Consider the following 16,466-nt stretch of genomic DNA (forward strand, 5'->3'; position numbering starts at 1 on the left):
TTCAGCATGATAACAAGGAAATGGGGACGCCCAGACATAGATCTTTTTGCCTCCCCTCACAACTGCCAACTACAGAGATTCTGCACAAGAACTTATCTCTCACAAGCATGGAAAGTGGTTGCTCATTCAGCTGGAAAACCCTGACAGTTTATACCTTTCCTCCACTGCCTCAGCATCCCAAGGTGCTCCTAAAAGTCAGACAAGAGAAGCCAAAAATGATCCTGATTGCCCCAGACTGGCCACGCCAGCACTGGCACCCAATCCTAAAGAGCTTGTCTCAAGGCCCAGCCTGGCCTTTACCTCAAATTCCTCATCTTCTGACTCAACAAAACAATCAGATTCTGCACAGTCAACTCAGAACCTTAAATCTGGCTGCATGGCAGATAATATAGCCACTCAGACCACACCTCTCTCTAAAGCTGTTATGGATGTCATTTTAGAAGCCAGGAGGCCCAGCACTAGGAAATCTTATGCAGAAAAATGGAAGAGATTCTGTGCTTGGAACCAGGCACAAGGACTCGAACCACTTGTTCCAAATATACCTCAAATTTTACAATACCTAACTGAGATGCTGGACAAAGGCCTATCCTTCTCATCAATTAAGATCCATGCCTCTGCCATTTCAGCTCATTATAATACGGAACCTCCTATTTTCTCTCATCCACTACGAAGACAGTACCTCAGAGGGGCAAAAAACTTATGACCCCCAAAGAGAGCACCAATACATACTTGGGACCTCAATTTTGTTTTAGAAAAGCTTACACTGCCTTCTTTTGAGCTAGCCAGTACAGCTGATATAAAATTCTTATCATGGAAAACTGCTCTGCTTCTAGCAATAACTTCAGCAAGAAGAGTCTCAGAGTTGCAGGCATTAATGGCAGTGGAACCTTTCATCATTTTTCGTCAGGACAGGGTCTCTAAGGACAAACCCAACATTTATGCCAAAGGTGGTATCCAGTGTGGCTCTTAACCAAACCATTCATTTGCCAACATTCTATCCAAATCCCCAGAATAAAGGGGAGAGACTTCTGCACACTTTGGACATACACAGACAGCTACGATTCTACTTGGACAAAACAAAAGCTTTCAGAAAAACTGAGCAACTGTTTGTAGCTTATGCCTATCTCAAAGCAGACTATTTCAAAATGGATAGGACACTGCATTCGCTTCTGCTATTCACAACATGACAAATCAGTGCCTAAGGGCATTAGGCCACATTCTACCAGAGCAGCAGCCACTTCAGCAGCCTTCCTCAGAGGAGTACCAACCAAAGACATTTTAGAAGCTACAACCTGGAGTTCAGTGCACACTTTCACCAAGCACTACCACTTACCTCTCTACTCTAAATCCAGAGCAGGCTTTGCCACTGCAGTCCTGCAGGGCCTGGTAGCCTCTCCTAATCCTATTTAGGCCCAGCCACCCAACCTCAGCTTTGGGATTCAAACCAAGTGTAATGACTGCAACAGTGAAACATGATGAACATAGTACAGTTGTGTACCTACCATAAATGTAGATGTTCGAGTGTATTCACTGTTGCAGTCCAGGTTACCCACCCACCATCCCCCTTTTCTTTGCTGTGACTTTTCTGTACTTCTCAGTTCTATACAACCTATGTGGTGCATTTGCTTGTAGATGAAGGAAATGTTTATTTTAGTACATGCATGCTTTTGGCATAATTTTTTCAGCCTTCCTATTTGGGGGCACCTGACATCTGGGGCAAGAAAAACTGAAGAAAGTGGCATCAGCTGCATCTTTTATACCCCTGGCGCACTGACGTCAGGGAAGAGGCGACAGCAATGAACGCCGGACCTAGACTTTGGAATTCTGGCCGACTGCGGGTAGCCTGCCAGCAGGATAACCCAAGTGTAATGACTGCAACAGTGAATACACTCGAACATCTACATTTATGGTAGGTACACAACTGTACTTTCTGCAGGGCCTTATAGCCGCCCCTCATGCTGTTTAGCTCCAGCCTCCCATCCATAACTTTGGGATTCTACCCAAATGTAATGACTGCAACAGTGAAACACGAAGAATATAGTACAGTTGTGTACACTTACCATAAATGTAGATGTTCGAGTGTATTCACTGTTGCATTCCAGGTTACCCGCCATCCATCCCCCTTTTATTCTGGGGTTTTCTCTTTCCTTCACTATATTCTACAGCCTTTGTGGTGTATTTGCTTTTAGATGAAGGTAAAGCTTATGTTGTTGCATGTATATATAGTTTATATATGTATTTTTGCTCCCCATTTGGGGAGCAACTGACATCTGGGGCAAGAGAAACTAAAGAAAATGTCGTCAGCTGTCTGTTTTATAACCCTGACGACCTGACGTCATGGAAGAAGAGACAGCAACCGATGCAGGACCCAAGACTTTGGAATTCAGGCCAGCTGAGGGCACCCTGCCAGCAAGATTACCCAAATGTAATGACTGCAACAGTGAATACGCTCAAACATCTACATTTATGGTAAGTGTACACAACTGTACTTTTTCCTGCAAACAAACCCAGTCAAAGCCACCACTTCACTGCACTAAAAGAACTAAATTGGTTTGAACTACCCTACCATCTTACATAGAGACAATTATCACAGCACAATATGTAATAACCAATCCTTTAGCCTGCCCAGGTGCTAGAACAGTTCAAAATCCTCCAAAGACAGACATCCTGTCTGGTAGACCCCAGCCATAAACAAACTATACAATAGAAGGAGGAAGCTACTACATGATAGAGCAAAATCCCAAAAAGGGAAGGCATCTCTGATCAGTATTAGCAAAAAACTATGGGCACTCATAAAATCTAAGGCCAGCTTCGAGAGAAAAATTGCACAGGACACTGAGGATAATCACAAGGCTTTCTTTAGTTATGTTAGGAACCTGGGTGGGAATTCCCAGATATGCTCAGAATTAGTCCAAAATGACAAAAAATACATCGAACCCACAGATATTGCCAACATCCTAGCTGACAGGTTCAGCGCAAACTCTCCCCCCCCACCACCACCACCACCACCAAAAGTGCAAATATCTATCCCAGCAGAGTGCTGCCCCCATAACATCTCAGATGCTCAGGTAAGAGCCGCCCTCTCCAAAGCAAAAAACACAGCATCAATGGGACCAGACGGTGTCCCAGGCTGCGTCCTACATGAACTAAAAGAAGAGCCAAACCCAAACATAAAACTACTGTTCAATCTCAGCCTTTACTGCAGGATATGTACCCAGACAGTGGCGTACAACAACAGTGGCCCCTCTCCACAAAGGTGGTGCCTCAACGGATCCTGGAAACTATCGCCCCATAAGCCTGACTAGCTTGGTCTGCAAAGCTATGGAAAGGATCATCATGGACCTCATAAATAAAGATATTGGGAGCCTACAGACACTGGATCCTACCCAGTTCGGCTTTAAGGGCAGATCCTGCCTCTTAAACCTGGTCGATTTTTTTGAAACAGTCACCAAGGCCATTGACGAGGGGAAGGTGGTCCACACAGCCTAGCTGGACCTCGCAAAAGCCTTCGATAAAGTACCTCACTTGGGCATTATAGATAAGCTCACCAGCTTAAATATAAACCCCTATGTCACTAGATGGGTTGCAAACTGGCTCAAGGACAGAACCCACATGGTTAGAATTGCTGGAGCCTTGTCAGACTCCAAACCAGTTACAAGTGGCGTCCCACAAGGCTCAGTCCTGGGACCTCTCTTGTTCGGTATATATTTCTCGGAGGTACAGGCCAACACGGAAGGACTGTGGCTGACCAAGTTCACAGATGACTGCAAACTGGGCACCATAATTGACTCTCCAGCCGACACAAGCATCCTCCAAAAGGGCCTCATAGAAACAGACAACTAGTGCCAGAGCCATGGCCTCAAGCCAAACGCCAAAAGTGTATAGTCATCCCCTTTGGCAAAAACAAAGTGCCCACAAATTACCACATAGGTGGTAATCCATTAAGTACAGAAGAAGTAATTGGGGACCTGGGAACCCAAGTTGATAGCAATCTCTCATTTGACAGCCACGTGGCCAAAGTGGTTAGAAAAACATTTTATATAGCCCACCTAATCATGAAGGGATTCACACCTAGATCAGGGGAGGTCATCTTGCCTCTTTACTCATCCCTCATCAGGCTCATAATAGAGTACAATGCCCCTTTTGGGATGTACCTTACCAGACACCTGCAGCAACTAGAAAGACCCCAAAAGTACCTCACCAAGAGGATCAAAGGGCTCAAACAGATGCCATATGCTGCCCGGTTAAAGAAACTCCAGCTCTACTCAGTGGCATACCGCCTGCTCAGAGGCGATCTGTGCCTGACGTATAAAGCCATGTCCAACCCGGAATTAATGGACATACTGCACCTCAGAAAATCCAAATCCCATCGATCTACGCGCTCAAGAGACTTGAACCTCAGCACTGAAATAAATAGGACATGCTGGAGGGACAGATTCATAACCCAGAGGCTCCCTTCACTCTGGAATAAAATCCCAGTCCAGGTTAGGCAGAGTCCCTCATTGACTCTCTTCAAGAGGAATCTTGATGAGTGGATGGGAGATCGTAGGTTTACCCTGGGTATCACTTCTGTGTCACTGTTAGACAGAGGCACAGTATACTAACCTCGAAAAAGGGCATAGCAAAATTAATTTAAAATGGGTGGCGAAAGCCAAACACACTCTGGCTAGGCTTATAAATGCCCTAGGGCAGATAGCCTAGTATGAACCTAATATTATACCTATGAATGTCCCTTATGATCAGATGATAACTGCTTATCTTAAGCAAACCAAAGATATCTGCAGGGCACTCTCTGTACTCTAACATGGAAGCATAAACCTGGCACTCACTTCCTGTAGCAATTATGTCATCACCCAACCTCCACATGTTTAAAACTTCTGTAAAAACATTCCAAATTGCAGACTCTACTTATGCACCCCATCTGGCTTGCTCCATCCTATATTCCATCCTTTTTTTTTTCTTTTCATGCCACCACCATATTCTAACCACAATTTTATCTGTCACCCTACTTTCTGCAGCGATCCTCCCCCTTTACTTCCTTCACCTGTAATAATTTACATTTTTCTGAGCTATTATTTCTCTCTCCATCTACTACTAACTCTTGTTCCACTAATGAAAGCTTTAATTGCTATGCTACCATAGTACATGTCATTCAAGTACTCCTTTATAACTTGTAAATATATCTTTATCTTACTTATGCACGTTTTCATTTTCGTGTATAAACATATTTTTTCTTTAGTAACCAGTCTTTACTTTCTTTCATGTCTGACACTTCTATAATCTTATTAATTCTAACTAGTCTCCTTTTCTGTCTTTTGATTTCATGTATTCCCCTGCTTACCTTACACTGCTACCATCTCTCTCTTTTGTCTTTGAATTTAAACTAAATAGGCATAGTTCAGTCCCCAGACAATATTACGATTTATTTGGTTACTCTGTATATAGTTTTTTGTATTATACTTGAAACTTCAGGACTTTGTTACATTTTTCTTGTAAAAATTGCTGTATTCTGCTGTTATGCTTGCATGTGATATGTTGGAGCTCTTCTCCCTGGGTGTCCGTTGAAAACGGGTTAATTCTCAGTTGGACCTTCCTAGTAAACAAATATCAGTAGATAAATAAAAGGGGATGGGGATTGTGAAAATCTGTCTAATTTTTTTGTTTGAGTGTTTTTAAAGAAGTAAAAAGTTCTGAAAAGTGTGGCACAGGTTCAAATGGAAATTAGAAGAAACACCATTAAGAGTTTACCCTGCCAATCATTAGTGAACACATGCTAGTTAAAGCTGTACGTATAAATTTAAAACAACTGTTGTGTGTAGTAGGTCAGAGTGACAGCTTAATGTCATAATGGGTACTCTGTCCATATTACCATGGAATATAAATGGCTTTACATGTATAGAAGAAAAGCAGAGTATTGAATTGTATCAAGAAATACAGAGTGCAAACCACAGTTTTGTAGGAAACCTATTTGGATAGATATGAATTTAAAAATTTGACAGAGTGTATTTTGGGGTGGACATTCCATGGAGTATCAGGGTTAAAGCAAAAGAGGAGTAATAATACTGATTGCTCATTAATGTCAGTTTTGTGACAGTAAGAGATTACTGTTGCTGGAGGAGGTTTATACTGGCGTGTATTTGTATTCCACCGTAAACTACTGTTATGAAGCTTAAGAGAAATTTGGGAGAAATAATCTGCTTCCAGCAGAAAATAGTTTATGGGTGGGGACAGGAATTTGGTTTGCAGTGGTGAGGGTGTCTCAGGGTGACCTAGAAAGGAAAGTGTAATATGAGACGGTATTTTTTAAAGAAATACATGAGAGTATTTGGCATAGAAGATGTGAATTCATTCAGTAGTAGGAGCTCAGAATGTGCATTCTGCATGGTTGCAACAACTGGGTAGACATTATATTTCACAAGAACAGTGTGCATTTAATTGAAAGCTTTGACACCCATCCAATAAATATTTCAGATCATGCACAATTAAAAACTAAGGTAAAGATGCAGTGTAATGAAGTAAGACTGAAACATTGGTGATTTCCTACTTGTTAAAAAAGAGGAGGTTTACGAAATTGGTACTGAAAAAGATTCAAGAGTGAGAGTTATTAGATTCAGCATACATTCCTTCAGGAGGGATAGCTAGTGAGAAGGATAAAGTGAAAAAGGATTTTAAAACAGAGAAGAAATGAGAGAGAGAGAGAGACAGAGATGGGAAAGAAGAGGTAGAAATGATGGAGTTAAAGATTATAGTACTGCGTAATAAAGGGAATCTCACAGAAAATGAAAAGGTGTAACTGCAGAGTGCTAAAGGGAAACTAAGAGTATTAGGATAATATGCATGAGTTTATGGTGATTAAGGAATTACTGTTTGTTAAACTCGGAACAAAAAAATGTTTAGCACATGAATTAGAAAGAGAAAGTAGAAAGTTTTGTTGCAATATTTAGGGAGCCTTTGATAAGAAAAATAACCAGAGATCCTGCAGAAGTTTCAGAGATATTTTATACATTTTATAAACAGTTATATTAATCAGAAGAATGTAGAAACTAAGCAAAAACACAACTGAAAGTATTTGTGGAAGATTTAATTATTTCAAGGTTAAAGGAAGAATATGCTTGTCTTCTAGTAGATAAGATAGGAATAGATGGGGTAATAATATTGATGCATTACCAATCAATAGGGAATTCTCCAGAAATATGTGGTATTCGTCTGGAAGTTGTAAGGGAAATAAGTAATAACTTTCTAGAAGGTTTTATTTAACAGTATTTTAAAAGGTGGGTGCCAGCATCTTGGAAGAAAACTGTGGTGGCTGTATTACCCAAAGAGGGCAAAGACCCTTCAGACTCTGCTTTATATAGACCAGTTTTGATTTTAAACCATGATTATAAGGTGCCTATATTAGCTAAGAGAATGACAAAGTTATTGCCAAAAGTGATTTGGCTAAAAGTGGTTTTGAGGAAGGGAGGCAAACATTTGACAACATTAACATAATAATAATTATCTAAAGGAAGCAGACTGAAAAAAGAAATAACTATTTTTGGTGGGTTTTGATGCAGAAAAAGCATTTGATTCAGTCAGATGGAATTTTATGAGTACAGCAGTGGAAGCATTTACATTCCATTATAAACTGATAAGAGTTAATTACAAGACTACAGGAAGGGTTGGAGGCAAGAATTAAAGTGGGTATGTTCCTGTCTAACGAGCTTTACTGAAGCAGAGGAGCTGGGCATGCAAGTCCTTGTTCTAGTTTATTTGCTTTATATTTAGAGCCACTGACAAAGAAAACAAGGGGCTCAGAAATTCAAGGATCTAACTGGTATAGCACTTAAGAAAAAAGCCCTTAAGGCAATCATATACTTTGCCTAATACTCTTATCATTGGTGACTCCATTGTGTGTAACACAGATGCTCCACTTACCAGGTTAGACAAGAAGAAGGCAAGTTAGTTGCCCGTCTCGAGCCAGGATCTGCAATGTCATGCATGCACTCAAGTCACTGTACCCCATGTACCAATATGATTCTGTCATAGTCCATGTGGATGTAAATGACCGGAGACATATTTTGTTAGACTAGATGAAAAGAGACGTAATGGATTTCTTGGAATGTGTCACAGACTGGTACAAGCCTTGCATTAAGCAGCATTTTACGCCAGAGTACGACCATAAAATGATTGATTGTAATAATTGGCTTAGTTTCTGGTGTCACTCCAGGGGTTCCATTATCTGTCAGGATGGTAGGACATGGTCAACTGGCGACATTGCTTTGCCAAAGATGGACTACATCTGTTCCTCATAGGCTTTTCGATGTTTGCTAAAACTTTATCCATCCCCTTAAAACCTCTTTTAGGAAATGCCAAAAAGACAAAGTTTCCTGTGCAGTGTAAAAGTCTCTAAGCAAACTTAAGGTGTTACTGTTCAGTGCTAGGAGCTTAGATGAAAAATTTTGCACCCTTCAATCACTCCTTATTCTGGAAAAATGTAGACATCTCTGCTGTGATAGTTTGAAACCATAAAAAGTGCTCTGGCAGTGCAAGGCTATAGTGCTTTACATGCATTTAGACCAACAACAGCACACACTGAGGCCAAAGGTGGAGTTGTCTCGATCTACGTTAGCAACAAACATACCCCCAAGTTGGTTAAACTGGACGATACTATGGCGCTCATGAATTTGCAAGTCACCATAGATAAGGTCCCTCACCATATCATGGCTAACTACTCTTACCTAAACCTACTAGAGGTGCTCACCATCCAACCAAATGCCCTATTCATGAGTGACTTTGCCTACCCCTGTTTAGACTGGGAAACTTAAACAGCCTCAAACTCACTTGAGCAATGCTTCCTGGACTTTATTAACGCAAACATTGTGAAACAAATAGTACATGCCCCAACCAAAGGATCAAATATGCTGGAACTGGTACTCATCAGCATGGGACATTCCACTCCAACATACTTCCCCTATCTATTAGCAGGGATCAGGTTAGACTGATCGCCTAAAGGTTCTGTCTCTGTATTCACTCTCCTACAGGCTTCTGAAAGGGTATCTTTGGCTAGCTTGCAAGGCTTCCTCAGACGCAATAGTGTTAGACCTGTTGCACATGCATAAAATGGCACCAGAAACAGTAAATCCAGGGATCTGAACTTTGCTTGTGACATAAACAGAACATGCTGGAGAGACAGGTGTGGAATAGGCTCCCCATCCATGTAAGAGAGTTCTTCCCTGACCCTTGTCAAATGAAACCTTAAGAATTTGATGGGACATTTTAAATTTTCCCCTGGTCTGGCCCTCATGTCCCCTTTGAACAGAGGTCGTCAATAAGAAAAATATTTTCCTACCCCCTCTCCCACACACACGCAAATCCCTTGGTTAACGTTCCTATTAACACCTTCCCCTTCGTATAGGTACCCATGATACTTTGACTCAAATGGTTTGAGGTTTGTGGCTAGCCTTGTAAGGGCCCTAGTGGTCGTTAGCCTAGTAGCAACCTGTGAACCTTTTTACAGATCATATTTTGTATTTGATAAATCCAGAAAATGACATTTCGGTGTTTTGGAAGGTATTTAGTCAATTAATTTCTTTTTTCCGTACAAAATTAATGAAGATAAAGCAAAGGCTGAAACAGTTTTATGGAGGTGTGACAAGTTGACATATTTTGGTTGAAAAGGATTTGGTTATGGCAACTAAGTTTGTGGGAAGAGGCTAAATAAAAGTAACACAAAAATTGAGAAACTGAAAGCTTTTGATTATGAATATGGACAGTAAGCAAAAAGCATTGAAAATGTTTTTAGTTCCGTTAATTTTATACACAGGTCAGGCATATTTCTTATTACCCAAAAGAGAAGTTGTAAATGGTAATTAATAATGAGTTGATGGAATTTATTTGGGAGGAGAAGAGAGCAAAAGTTGAAGTAAGATAAGCTGAATCTCTCCATAGAACTTGGTCATTTAGAGTTATGTGATTCACAGTTAAGGCTCATGTACATATAACGCCACAGAAGGCTGTAAATCAAAGTGGAAGGGGATGTTGTTGAAACGGTGTGAGTTCGAGAAATAAGGTGATAGGATTTTTAATGGAGGTCCTTAGAGAGAATAACAAGCATACAGAACAACAAAAATCAGCAGAAAGTACTGTAAAAACTAAGTCAACAGAGGAATGGATAATAATTAGCATGACTGCAAGCAGGGGTACAGAAAATAGACCGTAACCTGGTGAGGAGGTGTTTTTAGGAGGATAGCACTAACATCAGCCAGAATAATAATTCTACAGTATTCCATGGTATAGTTGTATATTGCAAATGTCCTGCACTTTCCACCTCCCCCTTCTCCCATGTCTCGCAAGCATCACTTGTAGCAGTGCAGTTGCCAATTGAAACTATGAATCATTTATGGATTGTTTTCAGTCTTCCCTGGACAGTTCTCGGGTTCACTTAAATGACCATTGAGGGACTAGCTGTATTTGCCAGAATAAACATTAAATCTATTCTGATCATCTTTCTCAGCTGCATCAGTTTGAAAGGAACAGCTATGAGTTAATTAAAGTAACCCATTTTACACCTTCCACCTTCAATGGAAAAGTAGAAATCCTTTCTATAATAAATTTTCAACCATTTGCAATGCTCCCTGTAACTTGAGAGTCACTAGTAAAACCCAGTAGCTGTGGGCAAAATTTTCTGACATAGCTATGCACTTGTGTTTTGCTTGACCAGGCTAGTCAAGTCATTAACATTCCAGATGATATTTAAAGACAAACCAACACTGTAAACCCATACGTCGTAACTGACATTATTTTTATTGACTGTTTCATCATTCAGCTATTCCCCTTGTCCCATGGTGTTCACTGTTAGGTCACTTGGTGTCCCACTTGCAGGGACTGTAGAGACTAAACAAATATTGAGCCAACAATCTTTCTCTATATGAGGCAAATAAATATTGAACCCAACCATCTGTCCCCAAGCCCACAGAGCTAACTAAACAAAGAAAAACAATATTAAAATGAACACCAGTTTACAAAATAAATAAAAGGTCACAGTGTGAAGTGTAACCAGTAACTGTTTTAAAATGGGGGTTATTGTTACTGATAAGGAGATCAGTGTATCATGTGACCTTCTTATTTAAGTAGTTCAGGTAGATTCTTGATGAGTGCACAGTATGTCTTCGACCTCTTTTGCCAAGTATGTTTACTATGTGTATACTTGACTGCAAATACTTCACTGTGTCAGCAATAAATTGGTGTGCCATTTGATCTGTCTGGATGCGGAAGGGTGCTGTGCTCTGAAAGTTGAGAAGGTCACTGGACCATCTACTGCAGAAGTTCCAAGAGTTACTACTACAACAGTGAACATAATTCCACATAATATAAGATGTGTTTCTAATGCAAATGCACTTTTCTCATTTAGCCAGCCAGTCCATTCTTTTTACTAGACCTTCACAAGTAAGAGACAGTTGCTAGGCTTTGCTTTTTTTTTTCCAAGCTGCGTCAGTCAGCTTTATGCTCATCACTTCTCTTTCTTGTCAATTTTAGTTGCAAACATTAGGCATCACAAACCATATTGACATAATTTTAGTTGCAAACGTTATACATCACTTAAAATCTATTCAGTCGTTGTCAATCGCACATTACATTGAGAATGCTCAACTGCTGGAAAAGATCTGGGCAAGTTTACTGGTGTTCATGACTGGCTTTATCCTGTTTATGCAGTGAATGCCTGCAGCAAGTATCTTACTATTTGAACGTATGCTGTTAAGCTGAGTGCAGTCATACAGTTTTATTTCAGTCATTGTGTATTTTTTCTGGACTCTGATTTAAGATTATAATGATGGCCCCAACAAAGAGTAGCAGTAGAATAAAAATTGCTTTGTTACCTGTTACAGCGGGTCATTGAAGATTATCTGCTGTGTGACTGTAATTTTGTGTGTGAGCCTTATACTGTTTTATTTGTTGTATCATAGCACTGTTTTATTGTAGACATTTTACATTCCTGGATATGCTGGTACTTTTAATAAAGTTTTACATTCTGCTGTCTACATAGGTGTGAAGAGCCCTTTAGCAGAGGAGAAATTAACAAAGCAGGATATTCTTCTGCTGGACACACTGAAATTTCTCTGTGGCTGTGCGGGTGCAGCCCACTTCCATTCATTTAATTTTAGACCGGCTGACATAAGAAAAAAGCTGCTTGTTCTTATTGATGGTCAGAATATGGACATGGCCCTCTCCTTTCATCTGCATATGGTAAGTGTACTAGAACATGCTGGAGAATAGCCAGCGTTTCTGTAGTGCATATATGTTTATCAGTTTATTTATATAATTTGATGTTGTCCTTTTCATTCTTCCTCACTGATGGGTTATGGATCTGATCCTCAGATCTGACTCGGGCACATTTTCCAGATCCCAGTCTCAAGCTCCTCCCTCTTCCCATTATCCACTACGTCACCTCTAACTGCTCTGAGCTTGTTTGCCACCAGATGTGGAAAGATGGAAGATTCCATAGTCTCGAGCTGTAACGGTAGTGTTATGGCCTGAGAACGGGCCCGCTCAAGGAATCGTGGCAGTCAGTCCTGTGCTTGGGGTCCTGTTAGTCCTGATAAGGACTTTTTGGGTGGTGCTACAGTCCAAAATGAGGGTTGAGTTAGCAGGTCCGTCCAGCTGCGAACGTGCAAGGCTGAGTAATTGTTGCAGTCAGCCCTAAACAGAGGTTCCCTTAGTCCTAAAAAGGATTTTTTGCTGCTTTTAGTACAAGCAACAGTCCTTAAATGGAGTTTTCTTTGGGATAAATGTAAGTCCTCAGAGTTGGTCCTGATAAGGACTTTTTTGGGGTTTCAGTAATACAGTCCTTAGATGGACTTTTGTTAGGTTGTTAGTTGTAGCCCTCGAGTTAGTCCTTAAAAGGACTTTTTTGGTATATGAATTCCAGAATCACGATGACACCATAAGGTGGTATGTAAAGCAGTACAGGAATGCTGCTGTTGTAAAAGAGACACTGGAGTCTAGTTGTAAATCCTTTTTATTTTTCAATCCTGTACGGTACAAAAACTTCTTGATGGTCTCCTAGCACTGTTCAGAATGAACTAGCTAGCTTTTGGGGAGTTACATTTATACTGGTTTTGGAGGGCAGGGTTACTAGCAAGGCCAAAAATCCAGCGGGGGGGAGTGGTTGGGGGTGTTGCCTTTATTTCTCCAATCTCCATGGGTTACCTTGGAGAATACAATTACATCATCATTTTACAGGAGATCAGTTTACAGTGGCAAAAGTAGTATGTGTTGTGTAAGATAAAATATATACATAATAGTCCCTGCCATTCCAGGAAAAAAAAAAAACAGTAGAAACAGTAAAAAAAAACTGAAATCATGTGGTTACAGTTTTATATAAAATGAGGAGTACAGTCATTTTGTTAATCTGAGTAGTAACATATTAAACTTTTTCTGTGTGTTTTTTGTCTCTTGGTGTTAGCCAGTTCATGCTAACTGGAACCATCTAAATTTGTGAAACCACAGATTAGAGCAACAAAATATAAAATTTTGGGGTATTTCTGAGTTATTACCAGCGGTTTTGCTTTCTTCGTCAGGGAGGCATCAGGCTGCAAATTGTGACTTTTCAACATTATTTTAATGATTTAAGAATTTAAAACATTTTAAACAAATTAGCAAGAGTAATATAGTTATGTAGTAAGACGTGTAATAGATCTAGTTTATATAGATGGAGGAGAACATGTGTGCGTGTTGTAAAAGAGAAGAAAATAAAAGATTGATAAGAGATTAAAAGATTAAAGGATTAAAAAGAGAGTGGAGGCACAGTCTCGTTACAGCTGAGGTTGACGAAAGTGTTGAAAAGGCAGCGGTTATATCCGTAGGAGGCAGTGGTTGAAAACTGACCAGCTACAAAAGGTCAAACATAAGTGGATGGAATATAGGGGGAAAAAGACCTGAGTGTTAGCTGTGGTTGGAGAAAGAATTCACTGTGAGAAAGCCAGGGTGGAAAAAAATAATAATAATAATAATAAAAAACATGGCTAACGATCCAGGTGAAAGAGAGGAGCAGAGCTGGAGCCATGTTATGCAATCAGAGAAAACCTAGGAGATAAAAGTGTAATGAACAAGTGGGAAGCAAGAAAAGGTGGTGGAAATCATGTGAGTATCATAACGCTAATGCAACTATGTGTCCTAAAAGCTTGAAAAAGTGGGAAGCAAAAAAATGGTGGTGGAAACTCAGTATCATTACGCTAACGCAACTATGTGTCCTAGGAGCTTGAAGTGAAAGTCTGGAGGGAGTTGCATTGTGTGGCGTAAAGCTATAAAAATCTGATGAACAGACAAGGAGACGGAACAAACATAATTACTAACCGACATGGAGAACCGGGTGGTAGCAAAGGCTTGTGGGGGTGAGTGAGGTGATGAGACGAAGGTCTAGTGTACTGAGGAGAAGAGGGAGAGCACAAGTACAGTTAAGGGACTAAGTAGACATACTATTGTATAGAGTAATAAATGGCAGAGACGGGGAACAAATAGGGTGAACAACTGGGGTGAATACGGGGGTATGGCTGTCAATAAAATGAAGAAACAAAGCAAAACTTAACATATTAAATTGTACTTAATATAAATGGAGATGAAGATATATCGAGTTGAATGGAAAAAACAGAAATAGAAATTGCTTCGGTATTAGTGTTGATTATATCTAGGCCAAGCATTTAGAGCATTCATATCATTTGGAGAACAAGTTTATGAGTGGAAACAGAAAAGAGTACCATACCTGTTGGACAGAAATTATTATTTTTTAACACAAAGATTGAGACTGCTAAAAAGTATTGCTAGTATAACCAAATTCATTAACGACTTAGAGTTAGGAGAACAACCAAAGCTGAAAGGAATCATAATGCATACCAATGAATAAAAGTAAACATAAAAATATAAAGACATCACTTGGTCAAACAGTAAATAGTAAATCTATCTGAAACATGCATACCTTGGTTGGAGTCGTGGGTTATATTAGCCATAGTATGAGTGGTTCAGAATCCTCAGGATGTTCTTCGTCTCACATTGCTGCAGTCATAACCTGTGGGTAGTCCGCTGTCCTCGGTCGGCCCAAATACCAAAGTGTTAGGCTGGCGTCGGTCATGGTCGCTCCGAGCTGACGTCAGTACGCAGAAGTACTTAAGCGCATGACCGACGCCATATCCTCAGTCTTTCTTGCCGCGTGGTCCGAAGCAGAAGCAGCGTTTGCAAGTGCCATTCGGCGTTCTGAAATTTTCATTTTTCGAGTTTCAGACCGAAGACCAAGTTGGGCTAAGTACCCCATTGGGGAATATTTTTGTCTTTTCTTGCCTCAGTTAATCCGGATGTCAGAAAAAGTTAATAATTGTATTTCTTGTGGGAAACAGATACCTCATAGGGACTATCACTCTCTCTGTATTCCTTGCTTGGGGCCTGAGCATGACGTAGTCGGGTGTCGCTTTTGCGCTAGATTTAATAAGCGCGCCATAAAACGCAGATTAGACTGTGCTAGGCTTGTTTTCGGTACACGGTGTAACTACAACATGCCGTCGGATCCTCCGACGCCCGCTACCGCAAAAAAGCGAAAAGATAAATCTTTAAAGTCTAAACCGGATGAGTCATCTGTTGCGGACGCCGGTTCTATGGAATCTACGGTTGAATCTGTGGATCCAGCCGAGGTCTCGGCTGAATCCCAGGGGGAACCTTTACTATTACAGGAGTTGGCCTCTCAGGAGTTAGGTCAGGCCGAGGGGGCTTCTCAGGTTTCTGTGGTTCCATCCTTACAAAAGGTTATTAGGCCTTCTACTTCTGTCACTAAAGGCCCTGTTAAGGCTAGACCTGGTCTTTCTGGTACAGGCCACAGCCCTAGTTCTTCAGGCTCTGTTCCTAAAAAACATATGTTGAAAATGGCAGAGGATTTGATTACTTTGATCAGGGGTTCTATGCCCCCTCCAGAGAAGAGGCCTAGGGTGGAGACAGATTTAGAGGGATTGGAGCATTCCTCAGATTACTCTGAGTCCTCAGCTGAGGATATTCAGGATTTTCCTCCCTATTCAGATTCGGATGCAGAGGATTCCTGTCCTTCTGCTTCTCCTCCAGAGGATTTTTCCTTTTCTGAAACCTTGCACTCCATGAGGGAGCATTTCAAGTGGGAAGGTCAGGATTTTTCAGATTCTCGTAAGAGGCTTAGGGAATTTTTGTTATAGACCTTTGGCTATTCCCCCTGTTTTAGATGTTGTTCAGGATGTTTTTTCTGAAGCTTCCCTTAATCCTGATTCTTTATCCCCTGCCCCTGTCAAGCCAGACAGGTATTTCAGAGTTCCAGAGGCACATAAATATTTGTATAAGAGTCCTAGAGCTGACCCGGAAACTATTATTCAAGGACCTAAGGGTGTCAGGGCTTCTGTAGTTAAGAATCCAGTTCCTCTGGATAAAGATTCTAGAGCTTTGGATAGGTGGGGTAAAAAAGTGTATACCTCCTCCACGTT

The 16,466-nt window shown here is 40.7% G+C and overlaps 1 protein-coding gene across 3 annotated transcripts in view; it reads left to right on the top strand.

Annotated features, from left to right (window-relative positions):
- The window catches only part of ATM (ATM serine/threonine kinase), a 3,174,581-nt gene that overhangs the window by 889,531 nt on the left and 2,268,584 nt on the right, over nt 1-16,466 (top strand). For all 3 annotated transcript variants that reach the window (XM_044072618.1, XM_044072619.1, XM_044072620.1), the window contains one exon: nt 12,023-12,222. In XM_044072618.1, coding sequence (XP_043928553.1) covers nt 12,023-12,222 — 200 coding nt within the window. The remainder of the gene's footprint in view (nt 1-12,022; nt 12,223-16,466) is intronic.

The sequence above is a fragment of the Protopterus annectens genome, chromosome 5.part0 (assembly GCF_019279795.1).
Source record: "Protopterus annectens isolate FY-2018-M chromosome 5.part0, PAN1.0, whole genome shotgun sequence".
NCBI classification, from domain to species: domain Eukaryota; kingdom Metazoa; phylum Chordata; order Ceratodontiformes; family Protopteridae; genus Protopterus; species Protopterus annectens.